This window comes from Hordeum vulgare, chromosome 2H (genome assembly GCF_904849725.1).
Source record: "Hordeum vulgare subsp. vulgare chromosome 2H, MorexV3_pseudomolecules_assembly, whole genome shotgun sequence".
Lineage (NCBI taxonomy): Eukaryota > Viridiplantae > Streptophyta > Magnoliopsida > Poales > Poaceae > Hordeum > Hordeum vulgare.
The window spans coordinates 652,749,981-652,762,709 of NC_058519.1; the positions used below are offsets into that span (position 1 = coordinate 652,749,981).

Below are 12,729 nucleotides of genomic sequence, written 5' to 3' on the forward strand. Positions count from 1 at the left end.
ATTCCAACATGGAGGAAGGACGAAGGTATTTACTGCTGCCATCCCCTTTAACAAAAACTAGCCAAAGAGATCTCATCTTTTCTGTTAGCAAAAGTCCTCCTCAGTCATTGGTGAAACATGATACTCAGGAACATATATTGATTCTCTTCGCAAGCAAGCATTGAAAACGGCAAACACCGAATAGATCAGATCATGAGAAACTACAAGCAAGGACATCAACTCTTCCTCATAGATATTAAAGCAAACAAACCAGTTCCTTACATACAATTCTCAAAATTCTAGTTAATTGATGGATAACAAGACACTCCCACGAAAAACTAACCATTGCATGGTTAAACAACAAGATAGATCACCAAACCACCTGAGTAGGATTCCGGCATGAGCGAATCATTCCAGGACTGACTTATTAAAATCTCGTACGGTACTGACAAGTAACCATTCGGCCGCTGAACGGAGAAGGATATGTTGTCTCCGGCCATCAAGGCTGGCCTAGACGACGATTGCCTGGACGAGAGAAAACAACCTGCATGGAGGATATGCATGTCAGCCATTCAGGCACCACAATTAGTACCTGGAGCATACCTCCTTTCCACAAAAAGGTGAAGGTTAAGAGATAATTAGGTCAAACTTTGACCAGTGCAATTTTATTAAATTTTTTGCTTTGACTTGTGAAAATGACATTTTTAGGCCTTTCTCAACAAAAACCAACCATTGCATGATTAAACTAATGCTCGCTGATTTCCAAAATATCATCCTTTTAAGACCGGATGGAGCTTATGATTTACATTTGTTTGGAAATAGCATATATATGTACATAGAGCATACACACATACGTACCTGGTAATCTCCAATTGCTCGTGACTTGAAACCAGCCGCAGAGAATATGAGGTAGTACTCCCATATACGGAGGAACCTTTCATCAAAGCCCAGGGCCAAAACTTGGCTGCAAAAGAAAGGAAGGGATAAGAAATTGAAACTAACCGAGCAACCATCTGTAACAATGTACATATATGTGTGTATAATCGTCGCAACAAATTAAACCGTACCAATGAACATATGATAAATAGTTATATAGGCTAGTCTTGTTTTCGACATTTTTTTTGTAATTAACTGTACAACAGTATTCTTCTATAGTGTATGACAAAGTGATACTTACTCTCTGTTGGCCATGAAGTTGTCCCTCCAGTGCATCAGAGTTGTGTAGTAATTGGGCCCAATATTCTCGACATGCTCTATGCTACACCCAGTGCACAACAAGATCAAGGAGGTTTATTCGATGGAAATCCATCCATGGTCATGAAGTGACCAATCAATCACTGTCAATTGATGTAAAACGTACCAGAACCTTGATGACGCGGTCATGGCAGACATTATACGGGCCAAAGAAGGAAGGCAACCACCAGGGAATATGTACTCTTTTATGAAGTCTGGCCTTTTTCTGTATTGCTCGTACCGTTCCTCTGGAACTGAGATGAACTGAACGCACATGTATAATGGTTAGTTCATGATAGACCTAAGGTCTTGTTTGGATAATAAGGACATCTTTTATTGGATTTTTTTGCCGATCCAAAAGAATAAGTCCTAATCGTCGTTCTTGTGCACCGAAAATAGGTATATACTGCCTCCGTCCGGAATTACTTGCCGACAAGTAATTCCGGACAGAGGGAGTACTACTTAGTTGGTATTCACAGGGATGATGAAATCCAGCCGTGAAGTCATTTGGAAATATACTTAGCTGTTAATGCACTAACCTGGAGGACCAATATCCCATCTTCAGCCAAGTAAGACTCACAGCAAGCAAAAAATTCGTCCATGTATTCATGGCCAACATGTTCAATCATACCACTGATTTACATAAGAGGAATACGTTAAGTAAATCACAAGCACGGTTGTCGAAGTCACAGCACACATCTGTAATATAGTAACACTTACCAGCTTATGATTGCGTCATACTTAAAAGGTGGTATTTTACGGTAGTCGCACAGCAGAAAATTTATGCGGTCCTGAAAATTAATAACAATAGAGAGTAGAATTGTAAGCTCAAATTACACCCTGCCGAACCATATAAGCTGGGGCAAAACAATACTAATTTGCCATGCACGTCTATATTTGTTTTCTAGTTAGGAAATTATAGTATATGCCATTCAAAACTAGTCAACTCTGAGATACGCTGCTGTAAAGTTCCACTGGTCACCATTGGCGAATAGGTAGTTGTTTCCTCGCTGGGATGGGTGTCGTCACTGGCGGAGGGGCGGGTAGAGGATGGAGGACGCTGTGGAGTATTCCTTGTTGTACCTGGCCTGATTCAGTGGTGTGGAGGATCGGTGTTGTCAGCAATGGTGGGCGTGTGAGGTAATACCGTTTCATTTCGAGTGGGCTGTGATGGACCGAGTCGGTCTGCTTCTGAGTTATATACCCATACACTATACTTTCTCAATGAACACATATGGTGGAAAGGTAATTACTGATAAACTATACAACTGTACAGGTATTATTGTGTAAAGGAGGGAGTAACATAGAACTAACCTCTAAGCCAGCTTCTCTTACTTTTCTTTCTGCGTATTTATGCTGCTCCGCCGATAAAGTGACTCCAGTGTATTTGCAGCCAGTTTGCTTAACTGTTTCTATTGCTAAACTTCCCCAGCCGCTACCGATATCAAGAACATGATGCTCCCTCTTGACTTTAGCCTTTGATTAAATGTGTATTTTGCAATAATAAAGTACCATCAGATAATGTTCACGATATTGTCTAACTAGTAATCAATCAAATAATGCAATCTCTGAAAAAATAGAAGTATTACCTTGTTGATTAGAAGGCTAAGTTTACGTTGTTGGGCTGCTTCTAAGCTTTCGTTCTCCTAGCAATTTAATCTTAGTCCATGAATTAATAAAACTACTCTGCATAATCTAAAAGCCATCGAAGAAAATCAGAGGATTTACAAACCTTGAAAACTGCACAGGAGTAAGTCATCGATTTATCCAGAAAAAGCGAAAAAAAGTCGTTACTCTGCGCACATATATAAGAAGACGAACTATTAGTACTATTTGGTATTTCGATGTATGGCAAGTAATGAATGATAACAGATCTTTCTTATAAGGATTGGAACACAAAATAAATCAATCTGAATAAGATCTGCCATAATTCTAGTATTACAAATTGACCTAACCAGCTGGTTATCTTAACCCTGATGGAATGTATAATAACAGAAGAAGAGACATGAGTACTGACAAGATCATAGTGCTCAGAGATGTTTCGACGAGTTTGTGTTGCAGTGTTCTTCCTTGTTGCCTGGCGCAAAAAGTGTTTAGCATATGCCAATTGAGCTATTACATGGAAGGGTGACAACCAAAACCTGCAAACCGAAAAACAGCATGTACAGGATTAATCACAAACGCATACTCATAGGTACTACTTCATTTTTATCAAACAATTCATAGGAATCTAGTGGACAATTGAAGGTTTCAGAACCCTTTTCTGGCAATGCGGCGGTTCCTACGCTCGTCTCTGTTAGCAATGAGAATCTGCAAAATAATTGATCATGGATTTGATCTGTAATGAACAGGAAATAGCTCTACCCATAAGCTCATGGACTATGATATAGTTTTACCAGGATAAGATTTAGAAGGCCTTCTCTCTTGTCAAGAACAGAGAAACAACCGTCAATATAGGATTCTGCCAAGCCCATGCCTCCTTCTATTGCAACCTGAAAGCCATGAGAGAGCCAGGGTACACACATGTGGTTCGAATGAAAAAGTTGTACAAAGCAAATGCAGTGGAGTATATAGGAAATTATGAATCATGCATGGGCACATCACCACTCTTAATTTTTTTAAATGCATGTGTAGTCAGAATAAGAAAAGAGAAGATAACCTTCCAATAGAACAAGGGGTCATGAACTTGGATGACAGATTTTACACGGCATTTGTCGCAAGCTTTACCAAAGCTGAACACACTACCTCCTTCTTCGACCAATCTGTACAAAAAACAATTAAGGTGAACAGAAATCATAACTAGACGTCACATAGTATCTCGACTTCATACGAGGACTCACATCAAGTTACCAATGGATATGTATTGGTTGAAAAATCTTGCAACTAGAAGGCGTGCCCCAGCCTCAATCCATGATGGAATCATATTCTTTGGGTTCAGCAGAAGCTCACATTTCTTTCCAAGCAAACCTTGAGCCGCTGCTTTCCCAGACTGCATCGATTCAATATGTCCAACACAAAAAGACCTCACATAACTATTTCATGAAATAGCCACCCTAAGTTATGTGATTGAAACTAAAATCATATATGTCAGGGTGGTGTAAATACCCCCCATAGATGAATAACCGAAAAACTTGGAACAAGATGGTTAGTTTTGTTGTTGTTGTTGTTGTTGCGAAGGATATGGCTAGTTATAGTTATGACATGATTAGTTATGTTTAGTTTTGCTGGACTCTCGCCAATTTAGCATGTAACAGTACGGTTCATTATGCGAGGCAAGTCTAAAAGGAAGAATGAACAAGTTGTGCATGCAAATACCTTTAATCCGTCTTCATGGAAGCCATGACCTACGATACAATGCAGAAGAGACATTTGAGACATAGTGCTCTTTAGATCGTTTCAGACCTAACTTTAATGTAGTATATCAAAAGTATATCGTACATATCTACAAACTGAAATTGATGACAAATTTAGTTTTATTTTATTTTTTGGTGGAAAATTCATGAAACAAGCTACCTTGATATGCCCCACAGAACCATATTCCCCTCTTTCCCTGGATCTGATCAAGCTGAAGATAAGCCTTCGCCGCGGCCACAGACGGAACAGGAAGGCTTGTATTCCATTTAAGTAGTACATGATCCGGAACACAAGGGGGATTGAGTGTCACCAGGAAAGGCCTGCCCGATTCAAATTTCTAGAAGAGCAAAAAAGAACAAATATGCCACAGTTAATAATGAAGTAATACATTCATGCTGCTGGAGGGGTTAGGCTGAAGCTTCCGTCTTGATGTTATTGTGTGAACCTACTCTACAGGGTGTTCTGAGTTCTAACATGATGAAAATATTTTTTTCTTCATTTGGTTTCTTCCTTTTGGCCGAGGAGGCATGCCTAGTCCTGAGTACATGTAACACGCACAAAATGGTTTCAGCATTGTAGTAAAGCCAGGGAAGGGTTGTTTCGTCAAAAAAATATGTCATCAGTAAAACTAATTCATTATACCAAACTATACATACGAAAAGTAGAGAATTTACCTGAATTTGGTTTAGCCAGTAAGTAATAGAAAAACCCCTACTAGTTGTCCCAAGGAAATTCCACGCACTCCATGCTGCTGATTTTCGGGGCATCAAATTTTGATCGCAGTGGAGGTATATATCTCTGCAATATAAATGTGTCAGACAGTCAGTAGATCAGATCAAACTACATTTATGTGTTCATTTAGCAATTGTAGGCAGGCCTTACCTTTGGACATACTGACAGGCACCTAGAATTCTTCGTTCGTGATGTGATGCTTCAGCTCCTAATAATTTGAGAGCATTGGATGCATGGACCCCAAAGATGACACTGTCGTATGTTTCCACTGAACCATCATTCTCCAAGACTCTGTAGCCAGCTGCTGCCCCAATATAGAGGATTGTTTCAGCTAGTGAATCGATAGTATATATGATGGCACATTGTTTGTACAGGCAATCAACAAAAGATAATGCACGTACATACCTCCATCAAGACTTGAAACAGATTTGACCCGACAACTGGTTTTAATTCGACAGCCAATGCTCTCCAATTCTCCTTTTACCTGCAGTATTTCCATTGTTCAGTCCCTGTATTTGGCTGCAGCTTAAGCCTTAAAAGCATAATAAATATCTTGTGTGACCTCTTTTGGGCCCGATGAATCACAATACATACCTTGTTTACATAGGACTGCGAACTAGGCTTGACAGTGGGCAACTGGGAGTGACGAAACAGCTGAGTGCAGCAATTTGTCAGTTTTCAAATGCACAGGAAAATGCAATGAGAAAGGAACATCATAAGAAGTAGCTAGGCACCTGAAGAAGGCCATGGTTACGGCAAAATGACAGCACCAAGAAAGCAGACAGGCTCAAAACATCTTGTGATGAACATGACCACGTGCCTGTGCAGACTGGAATCTGCACCAAATGTAAATTTTCGTTTCACCAACTTAAAACTGAATAAACACGCATTCCTAATCACAATACAATGTGTCCATAATCACTTTCTTTTTTGCGGAAATACTCTCAAAATTTTCTACAAGCTAATAACCAGCCTTACGACTTACTGCCCCTGCAGCCATGTTGGTATGAAAACCGGCCATTGAGGAGTAGGCCCAATTTTTATTTATAATTTATAATTTCATAATTTCCCATACTTATTTGAAAATTGTAGTTTCTTTTCACAGTTTTACATGATGAGAAAACAAAAATTGAATACAGATTTCTGATTTGAGATTTTGCCAAAATGAAGAGTTGCTGATACACTGAAATAGGAATAAGCAACTAGATTAGATAGAAGCAGTACAAGATAAGCCTCTTGAAACGATAGGGAATATCCATGCGACTGAATGAACTGCCCCAGTGTCTCATTACGATCCAGATCAGGGTTACGTTCATGGTCCTCCAGGTACCTTCATTTCAAAGATCAGACCAGCGAATTAATTGACATCATATAGTATTAACACAAGGCATCTAAATACCAATGGAAGTATTATATATGCACATGAAAACTTTGGGCCTGGACTGCTTACGTCAGGGCATTGTTCTTGAACTTGAGTATCTCACAGACCATGTGCCAAAAACTGGGTTTCAGTATGTTGGTTTTTTGCGCCAAGAGGCTCGATATACCGTTACCATTTCCCCACTCACATCCTCCACCGCCTCCTTTAGATTGTGTGCTCACAGAGAAAGACATGTCTGACCTCTCCATCTCAACCCCGAGCCCTTCTAACCATTCCATCATTTGCGGATATGTTACCTACAGAAAAAACTTGGTAAGGAACAAATATAGTATGTTATAATATAGGGTTACAAAGATATTTCATGATTAGTCAAGGGATTAGGAAGCCATATACTGATGACCAGAGTAAAAGATAAATATCACATATAAACATGCACATTAATCAGATATAAACCAACATGTACAACCCAACTGCATTTCCAACCACCAGCATTATAGCACTATATAAGAAAAAAGTGTCTTAGGCAGTCAATGTGGCTCCTATCAAAGGACATGTATCACAATTCTCAGACTAGCGTTAAATTATCAGAAGCAAACAAGAACTCTGATTGATGATATCAAGCCAGATGCTGCAAGAAAAGCGTTTTCCTGAGCTATTAATAGAATCATTTCAGATCATGCATAACTGTGAATGGTGAGGTCAGCGTAACCAGGAATCGGCTGAGTCTCAATCTTTTCACTAGGAGTAGGAAGCCACTGTAGGTTCAAAGGCGATGGTGGTAATTGTTTTGAACAAAATTTGTCTTTCAAAACTAAATTCCATGCCACCCTAGTACCTAAGCTAGTGTTGTGTCAATAGGACATTTTGTTACAAACCCTCAGATCATCGCAAAGCACAAACACAAATCCACATGCAAATCTCTCCATTTGAGCTCACTGGACCTAACAATTGTAATCATTTGTAATTACTTCCATACCAAGATCCGGTGCAGTGTGTCGTTGTCATGAAATCGGTGATGCAAATTGAATGAGCACATGAAATCAGACACCAAAAGATTCTTATAAAAATGCAAAGGTTGTCCAAAAATGTGATGGTATGACTAGTAGAAAAACTGGATGAGTTTTGTGCTTACAAGCATTCCATCGAGCACCTTCCGTGCAATGAGCTGGTACGGACGAACTGTCGAGAAGATGGGGGAAAGGGGCGAGAGCTATGGTGCCGATCAATCCTGGATTGCCTGACCTTGCGTGCCTACCCAATAGGGACGACGAGCTCACGGCGAGGCTCCCTGATGTTCTTCGAGCCCGACGGGGCCTGCATCAAACGACGAGCGGCAGGGCGCTGCAGCAGGTGAAGGCAGAGAGCTGCAATGGGCAACGTATTGCGCCGGGGAGCACCTCGTAGGAGAGGCATTCGGGACGGCGCCGGGCCACCGTCTGAGGTGGGCGAAAGGCACGGAGGCAGCGGCGGGAAAGCCTCGGTGGAGGCGCCGAAGCTGCAGCGGAGGAAGACAACGGCGTCATGGGAGTCCATGCCGAGGTGGCCGAAATGGTTCTCGGGAGGCGCCGGCCGCCGCCCGGCGGAGGACGGCGAAGTTGCCCGCCGCGGCGGAGGACGACTGATGGCCGGGCCACCGGAATGGTGGGAGACAAACGCAACGCGGATTTTCTAACGGCTCCGTCAGTTGGGGAGGACGTTATCCACCCTTCTTTCGCGCTTTAATATTCGTGCCTTCTGCTAGCACTTCCTTCATGTAATCCCGCCGTAAATAAATATAAGAGAGCGTTTAGATCACTAAGTGGAGTACTATTTATTTTCAGAAATACATGCAAAATACTGAAACTAATGCAGAGTATTTCAATCGATTTTAGAATATGTTATCAAGGATGCAAGTTTCGTTGTTTTTAAATATATGCCTAGAATATGTTTGAAAATTGAAATTGTTGAAAATGTGGATGGAATACTGTTGAATTGATTGATATAGGTCAAATATGTTTTTAACAACTGAAATTATGTATGGGATATTTTTTAAATCATAAAATATGACTATAATTGAATTTTAATATATTTTAAAATCATATAGTTGTATTATATCCAAAAAGATCAAATTAATGAGAAAAACTATTAATTAATATTAAATATGTCTTTAAAACAATTAAATCTACAAAAAGTCTATAAAATGTTTTCCAAACTAATTGACTTGAATTACTGAAATTATATGACTTATATTTGTAAAATTATTTATTATAAAATTTATATAGAATAATTTAAAGTTGTGTCTTTGAAATGTCACAAAAAAACACATGGTCGAAAACATAAAAGATATGGATCATAATATTGGATTAGCATTAAATTATCACAAGCAAATACGAAGTCTGATTTATGAGATCAAGACACAATATCTTTGGGTAGTGATATTTTTACCTCTTTATCTAATAATCTAATAATAAAGCATAGACTTCTTTTGGTCATATGTCATTCAAATTACCCTCCAAATTGGTAAGAATAAATGGAAAAACAATTCATTTTTTTCTTATGTCAATGTTCGACGTGGTTACTTTATAAAATATAGTGCCCATACGTAGCACAATTTAACAATGGCCCTACTTCCTGGCGCCATCCTCTCTTATTCGGTAGACCCAAGATCGAGTGCATGTTCTTCCCATTTTATTCTCCGAATTCCTGTTTTCTTCCTTCTATTCTCTGAATTCCTGTTGGCCTAAGATAGGTACTCCCTATTTTTTTTTTATTTTTTTTGCAGATTCAACTACTTTTAAAATGTTCATATATTTCAAATATTAGCACAAAATTTAACATGTTATATATGTATATCATTCAGAAAAACGTTTAGATTTCAAATATCCTATTATCTTGCATGTTAATCATTTCTAAAAAACAATACTTTTATTTATATGAGGTATTTCGAAAAATGTATATTATATAGGTTTTCTACCTACTTAAATTGACTAGATTGGATACTTTGATGCTCTCACAAAATCTATTACTGGTTCAATAGGGGATACTCATTTCTAACCATTTAAAATTCCTAGCCAGCGTTTGCTCCTTTTAAAAGGAAAAACAAATAGCCATCTTTTGTTTTTTTTCAAAGAAAACTACTAGCTAGCTTAGTGCTATATATGTACGTGTAGAAACATATGTCTATACATCGCTGTATTCATAATATTATTTCTTTCCATTTTACAATATTAATAATGTTATTCCTTCAAATTCTCCTTTAAATTTCAGATCGAACTAATAAGCTGAATTAAGTTAACTCGGGACCACATCTCATGTTCCAAATGCACATCCTGAAAAACCTTACCCTCAATAGATTCATTGTTCGACATGTTGTTCGTTGGTTTGAAGCTGGTCGTTCATGTCGAATCACCATTGGCTGTGATGTTAAATTAGAGGGCGTGGACTTATATATGAAGGGTCATGAGAATGCTTATCACATTAGAGACTTGTGTTATTGTTTGATCTCCCGTTGCAACGCACGAGCATATTTGTTAGTATACCTAAAAGTTTAACTACGGCTCCTGTCAACAGGGTTGTAAGGAATTAAAAAAAAAAACTGGGCTGTAAGGAAATCCTCCAACCCTTGTCTAATTCTCTGTGTGGGAGTGATAGGTAGTGGAAACTTGATATGAACGGATTTTCTTTTTACATACACACTGCAAGTCAAAAAAAAAAAAAAAGTAGACACGCCTTCAGCTGGTTCCAATGCTTGTAGTCGACTTACATGGTTTACGAATGTGAAGGTATTTTTTGTTACGTGTGTTCTCTGTAGTGCCATGCCATGATAAATAGAACGAGAGTTTTCTCAAAAAAAAAAGTCGCACACACACATGCACTGATCGCACCACCACACACATTTAGACAACGCCTACAAAAAAAAGACTATCTTTAGGACAAACTTTTTTTTTTTGGAAAAAAAGTGGGACAAACTTTTAGGAGTTGTGTTATGCGTGCGATGATTTTTGTCCGACGTGCGTGCACAACCTCCATCGTCCAACTCAGTTGGTCAGCGCCATGCATGTGTCCGTTCGATCCAAGCATTGTACAAATGCTGTATTATAAAAAGCGACGCACGCAGAGTCATTTCGACATTCAAAAAGAGAGCAGGAGTCATTTCGACATTCTGACTGTATACATTTAATGTTTTCAGAATTTTCTTAGTATATTCCTCAAGAGCATGGCGTTTTCTGTCCTCTAATAACAGAGCAATTTTCGCGAGCATTGCATCGTACACCGTTCTCGTAGTGACAGAAACACATTTCTTTCTTCCATCGTCAATCTCAAGACCAAGGGGCGAGCATGCAGGAGTGTAGGACGGGAAGCCGCAGGGCAAGGTGCCATGAGACGTAGCTCATGCGCATCTACGTACCTGGTTGAAGACCATGAAGCCGAGGTCGAGCTTGACGCAGCCGGCGCCGTCATCGACGGCCACCGTCCTGGCGTGCCCGCCGAGGCTGGCCTCCTCCTCGTACAGGGTCACTCGCACGCCGTCTCCCCCGCTGGCGGCGAGCTCATGCGCCGCCGCCAGCCCGCTCACCCCGCCGCCAACCACCGCCACCCTCATTCTTCTCGGTGTCTATGCTCCGCTCTGCTCTCTGCTCTCTGCTCTCTGCGCTCTCAGGCCTGCCCCTCTATTTAAGCCGGAGCGGCTGCGGTAGGCTGTAGCGCGCGTCACAACTTGCAGAATATACTACTAGTGCAGTAGTGCTACATCTCAGGGACGGAATGCATTCCAATACTACTGAAAATAGCCACCATCCGCAGTGCGTCCTTGGATCGACCAACCACCTACCTCTGAATGCTGGCCGTTGTGTTTATTTGACTTTGTATACGGGTCTGTATTTTTTTGGTACTGTAGAAAATTAATGGGGTGTCATCACATAAGCTCAAATGTTATGGTCGACTCCAGAAAAAAAAACGAACGTTACGGTCTCCACTGGCTGAGGACCCGTCCTGTTCACCTACCCTGTGCAACCGGCGACCAAAAACACATCAATTAGTATTTTAAGACTGAAAATTGTTTGGCATGTAGACATAATGTACGTACAACCAGAAGGGTTGAGCTTGCTTTGCTCCGCAGCTGGTGTTGTTGGGGTTTTGTAAAATAATTACCCAACCTGTTTTAAAATAAAAGGTGTGTTGGTTTTTTGAAAAGTCAAGCCCACTAGTGAAAAAGGACCTTTGGCCGGGAACCTTTAGTCCCGGCCCGGCCACGTCGTCTCAATTCTTAATGCCTTCCTCGAGGCTTTAGTCCCGGTCCGTAAGGAGCCTTTAGTCCCGGTTCGTGTCCCAAACCGGGACTAAAGGGCTACGCGGTGGGCAGCCCGCATGTGCATCACCTTTAGTCCCGGTTTGTGTCTCAAACCGGGACTAAAGTCCTCTGCCTATATATAGCACAGCCCCCCTCTCCCCTCTTCCTTGCATTTTTCTTGGATGGAAGAGTGTGGGTGTGTGCTAGCTCTCCATTTTTTTTGGATGCACTAGAAGTGTTTGTTGAAATGTGTGTTAGAGCGATGCCGCTTCAGTTCACCGAACACAGCTACGATATGAGATGCCCGAGCCACGCTTAAACCTCTTCCTCTTTATTTCTACTTATTCTAAAAGGTTAGCAACTATATTTCCTCGTTTAGACCGTGCGGTACTAATTTTTAGGATCGTGATTGTATTTGATATACTGTCGTATAACACAGATGAGCCATCCATGGATGTACGGTGATCGACGCACAGCCGCTTACAGAGAAGGCATGCATTCTTTTCGAGATGCAGCCGATGCGAACAAGCATGGTGGTGGCTATATGTTTTGTCCATGTGTTGAATGTCGGAATGAGAAGGATTACACTTCCTCAAGAGTCATTCAGAGCCACCTGCTTCGGTCCGGTTTTATGTCGGGCTATAATGTTTGGACCAAGCACGGAGAAAGAGGGGTTATGATGGAAGACGACGATGAAGAAGAAGAGAACGATGATGACAACTACCGATCTATGTTCCCTGAGTATGCTGATACCGCAATGGAAGACGATGAAGAAGAAGAT

General features: G+C 40.6%; 1 protein-coding gene across 3 annotated transcripts; it reads right to left on the bottom strand.

Moving 5' to 3' along the window:
- Positions 1-211: 211 nt before the first annotated feature.
- On the bottom strand, positions 212-11,487 carry LOC123428431. 3 transcript variants are annotated; one of them, XM_045112640.1, is made up of 24 exons: positions 11,067-11,487; positions 6,749-6,975; positions 6,523-6,628; positions 6,033-6,134; positions 5,893-5,952; positions 5,704-5,782; positions 5,449-5,599; positions 5,241-5,364; positions 4,726-4,903; positions 4,528-4,556; positions 4,053-4,201; positions 3,872-3,974; positions 3,609-3,704; positions 3,470-3,522; positions 3,230-3,353; positions 2,945-3,007; positions 2,802-2,858; positions 2,527-2,688; positions 1,933-2,003; positions 1,752-1,845; positions 1,340-1,476; positions 1,157-1,237; positions 838-943; positions 212-523 (listed from the first exon to the last, which is right to left on the bottom strand). In XM_045112640.1, the coding sequence occupies exons 1-24, from the start codon at positions 11,259-11,261 to the stop codon at positions 479-481; spliced, it is 2,592 nt and encodes an 863-aa protein (XP_044968575.1). In that variant the 5' UTR covers positions 11,262-11,487; the 3' UTR covers positions 212-478. The 3 variants fall into 3 exon arrangements, with proteins under 3 accessions (XP_044968575.1, XP_044968574.1, XP_044968576.1); XM_045112639.1 differs by having other exon boundaries at positions 5,449-5,602; XM_045112641.1 differs by lacking the exon at positions 11,067-11,487 and adding an exon at positions 7,812-8,161 and having other exon boundaries at positions 5,449-5,602.
- Positions 11,488-12,729: the final 1,242 nt, after the last annotated feature.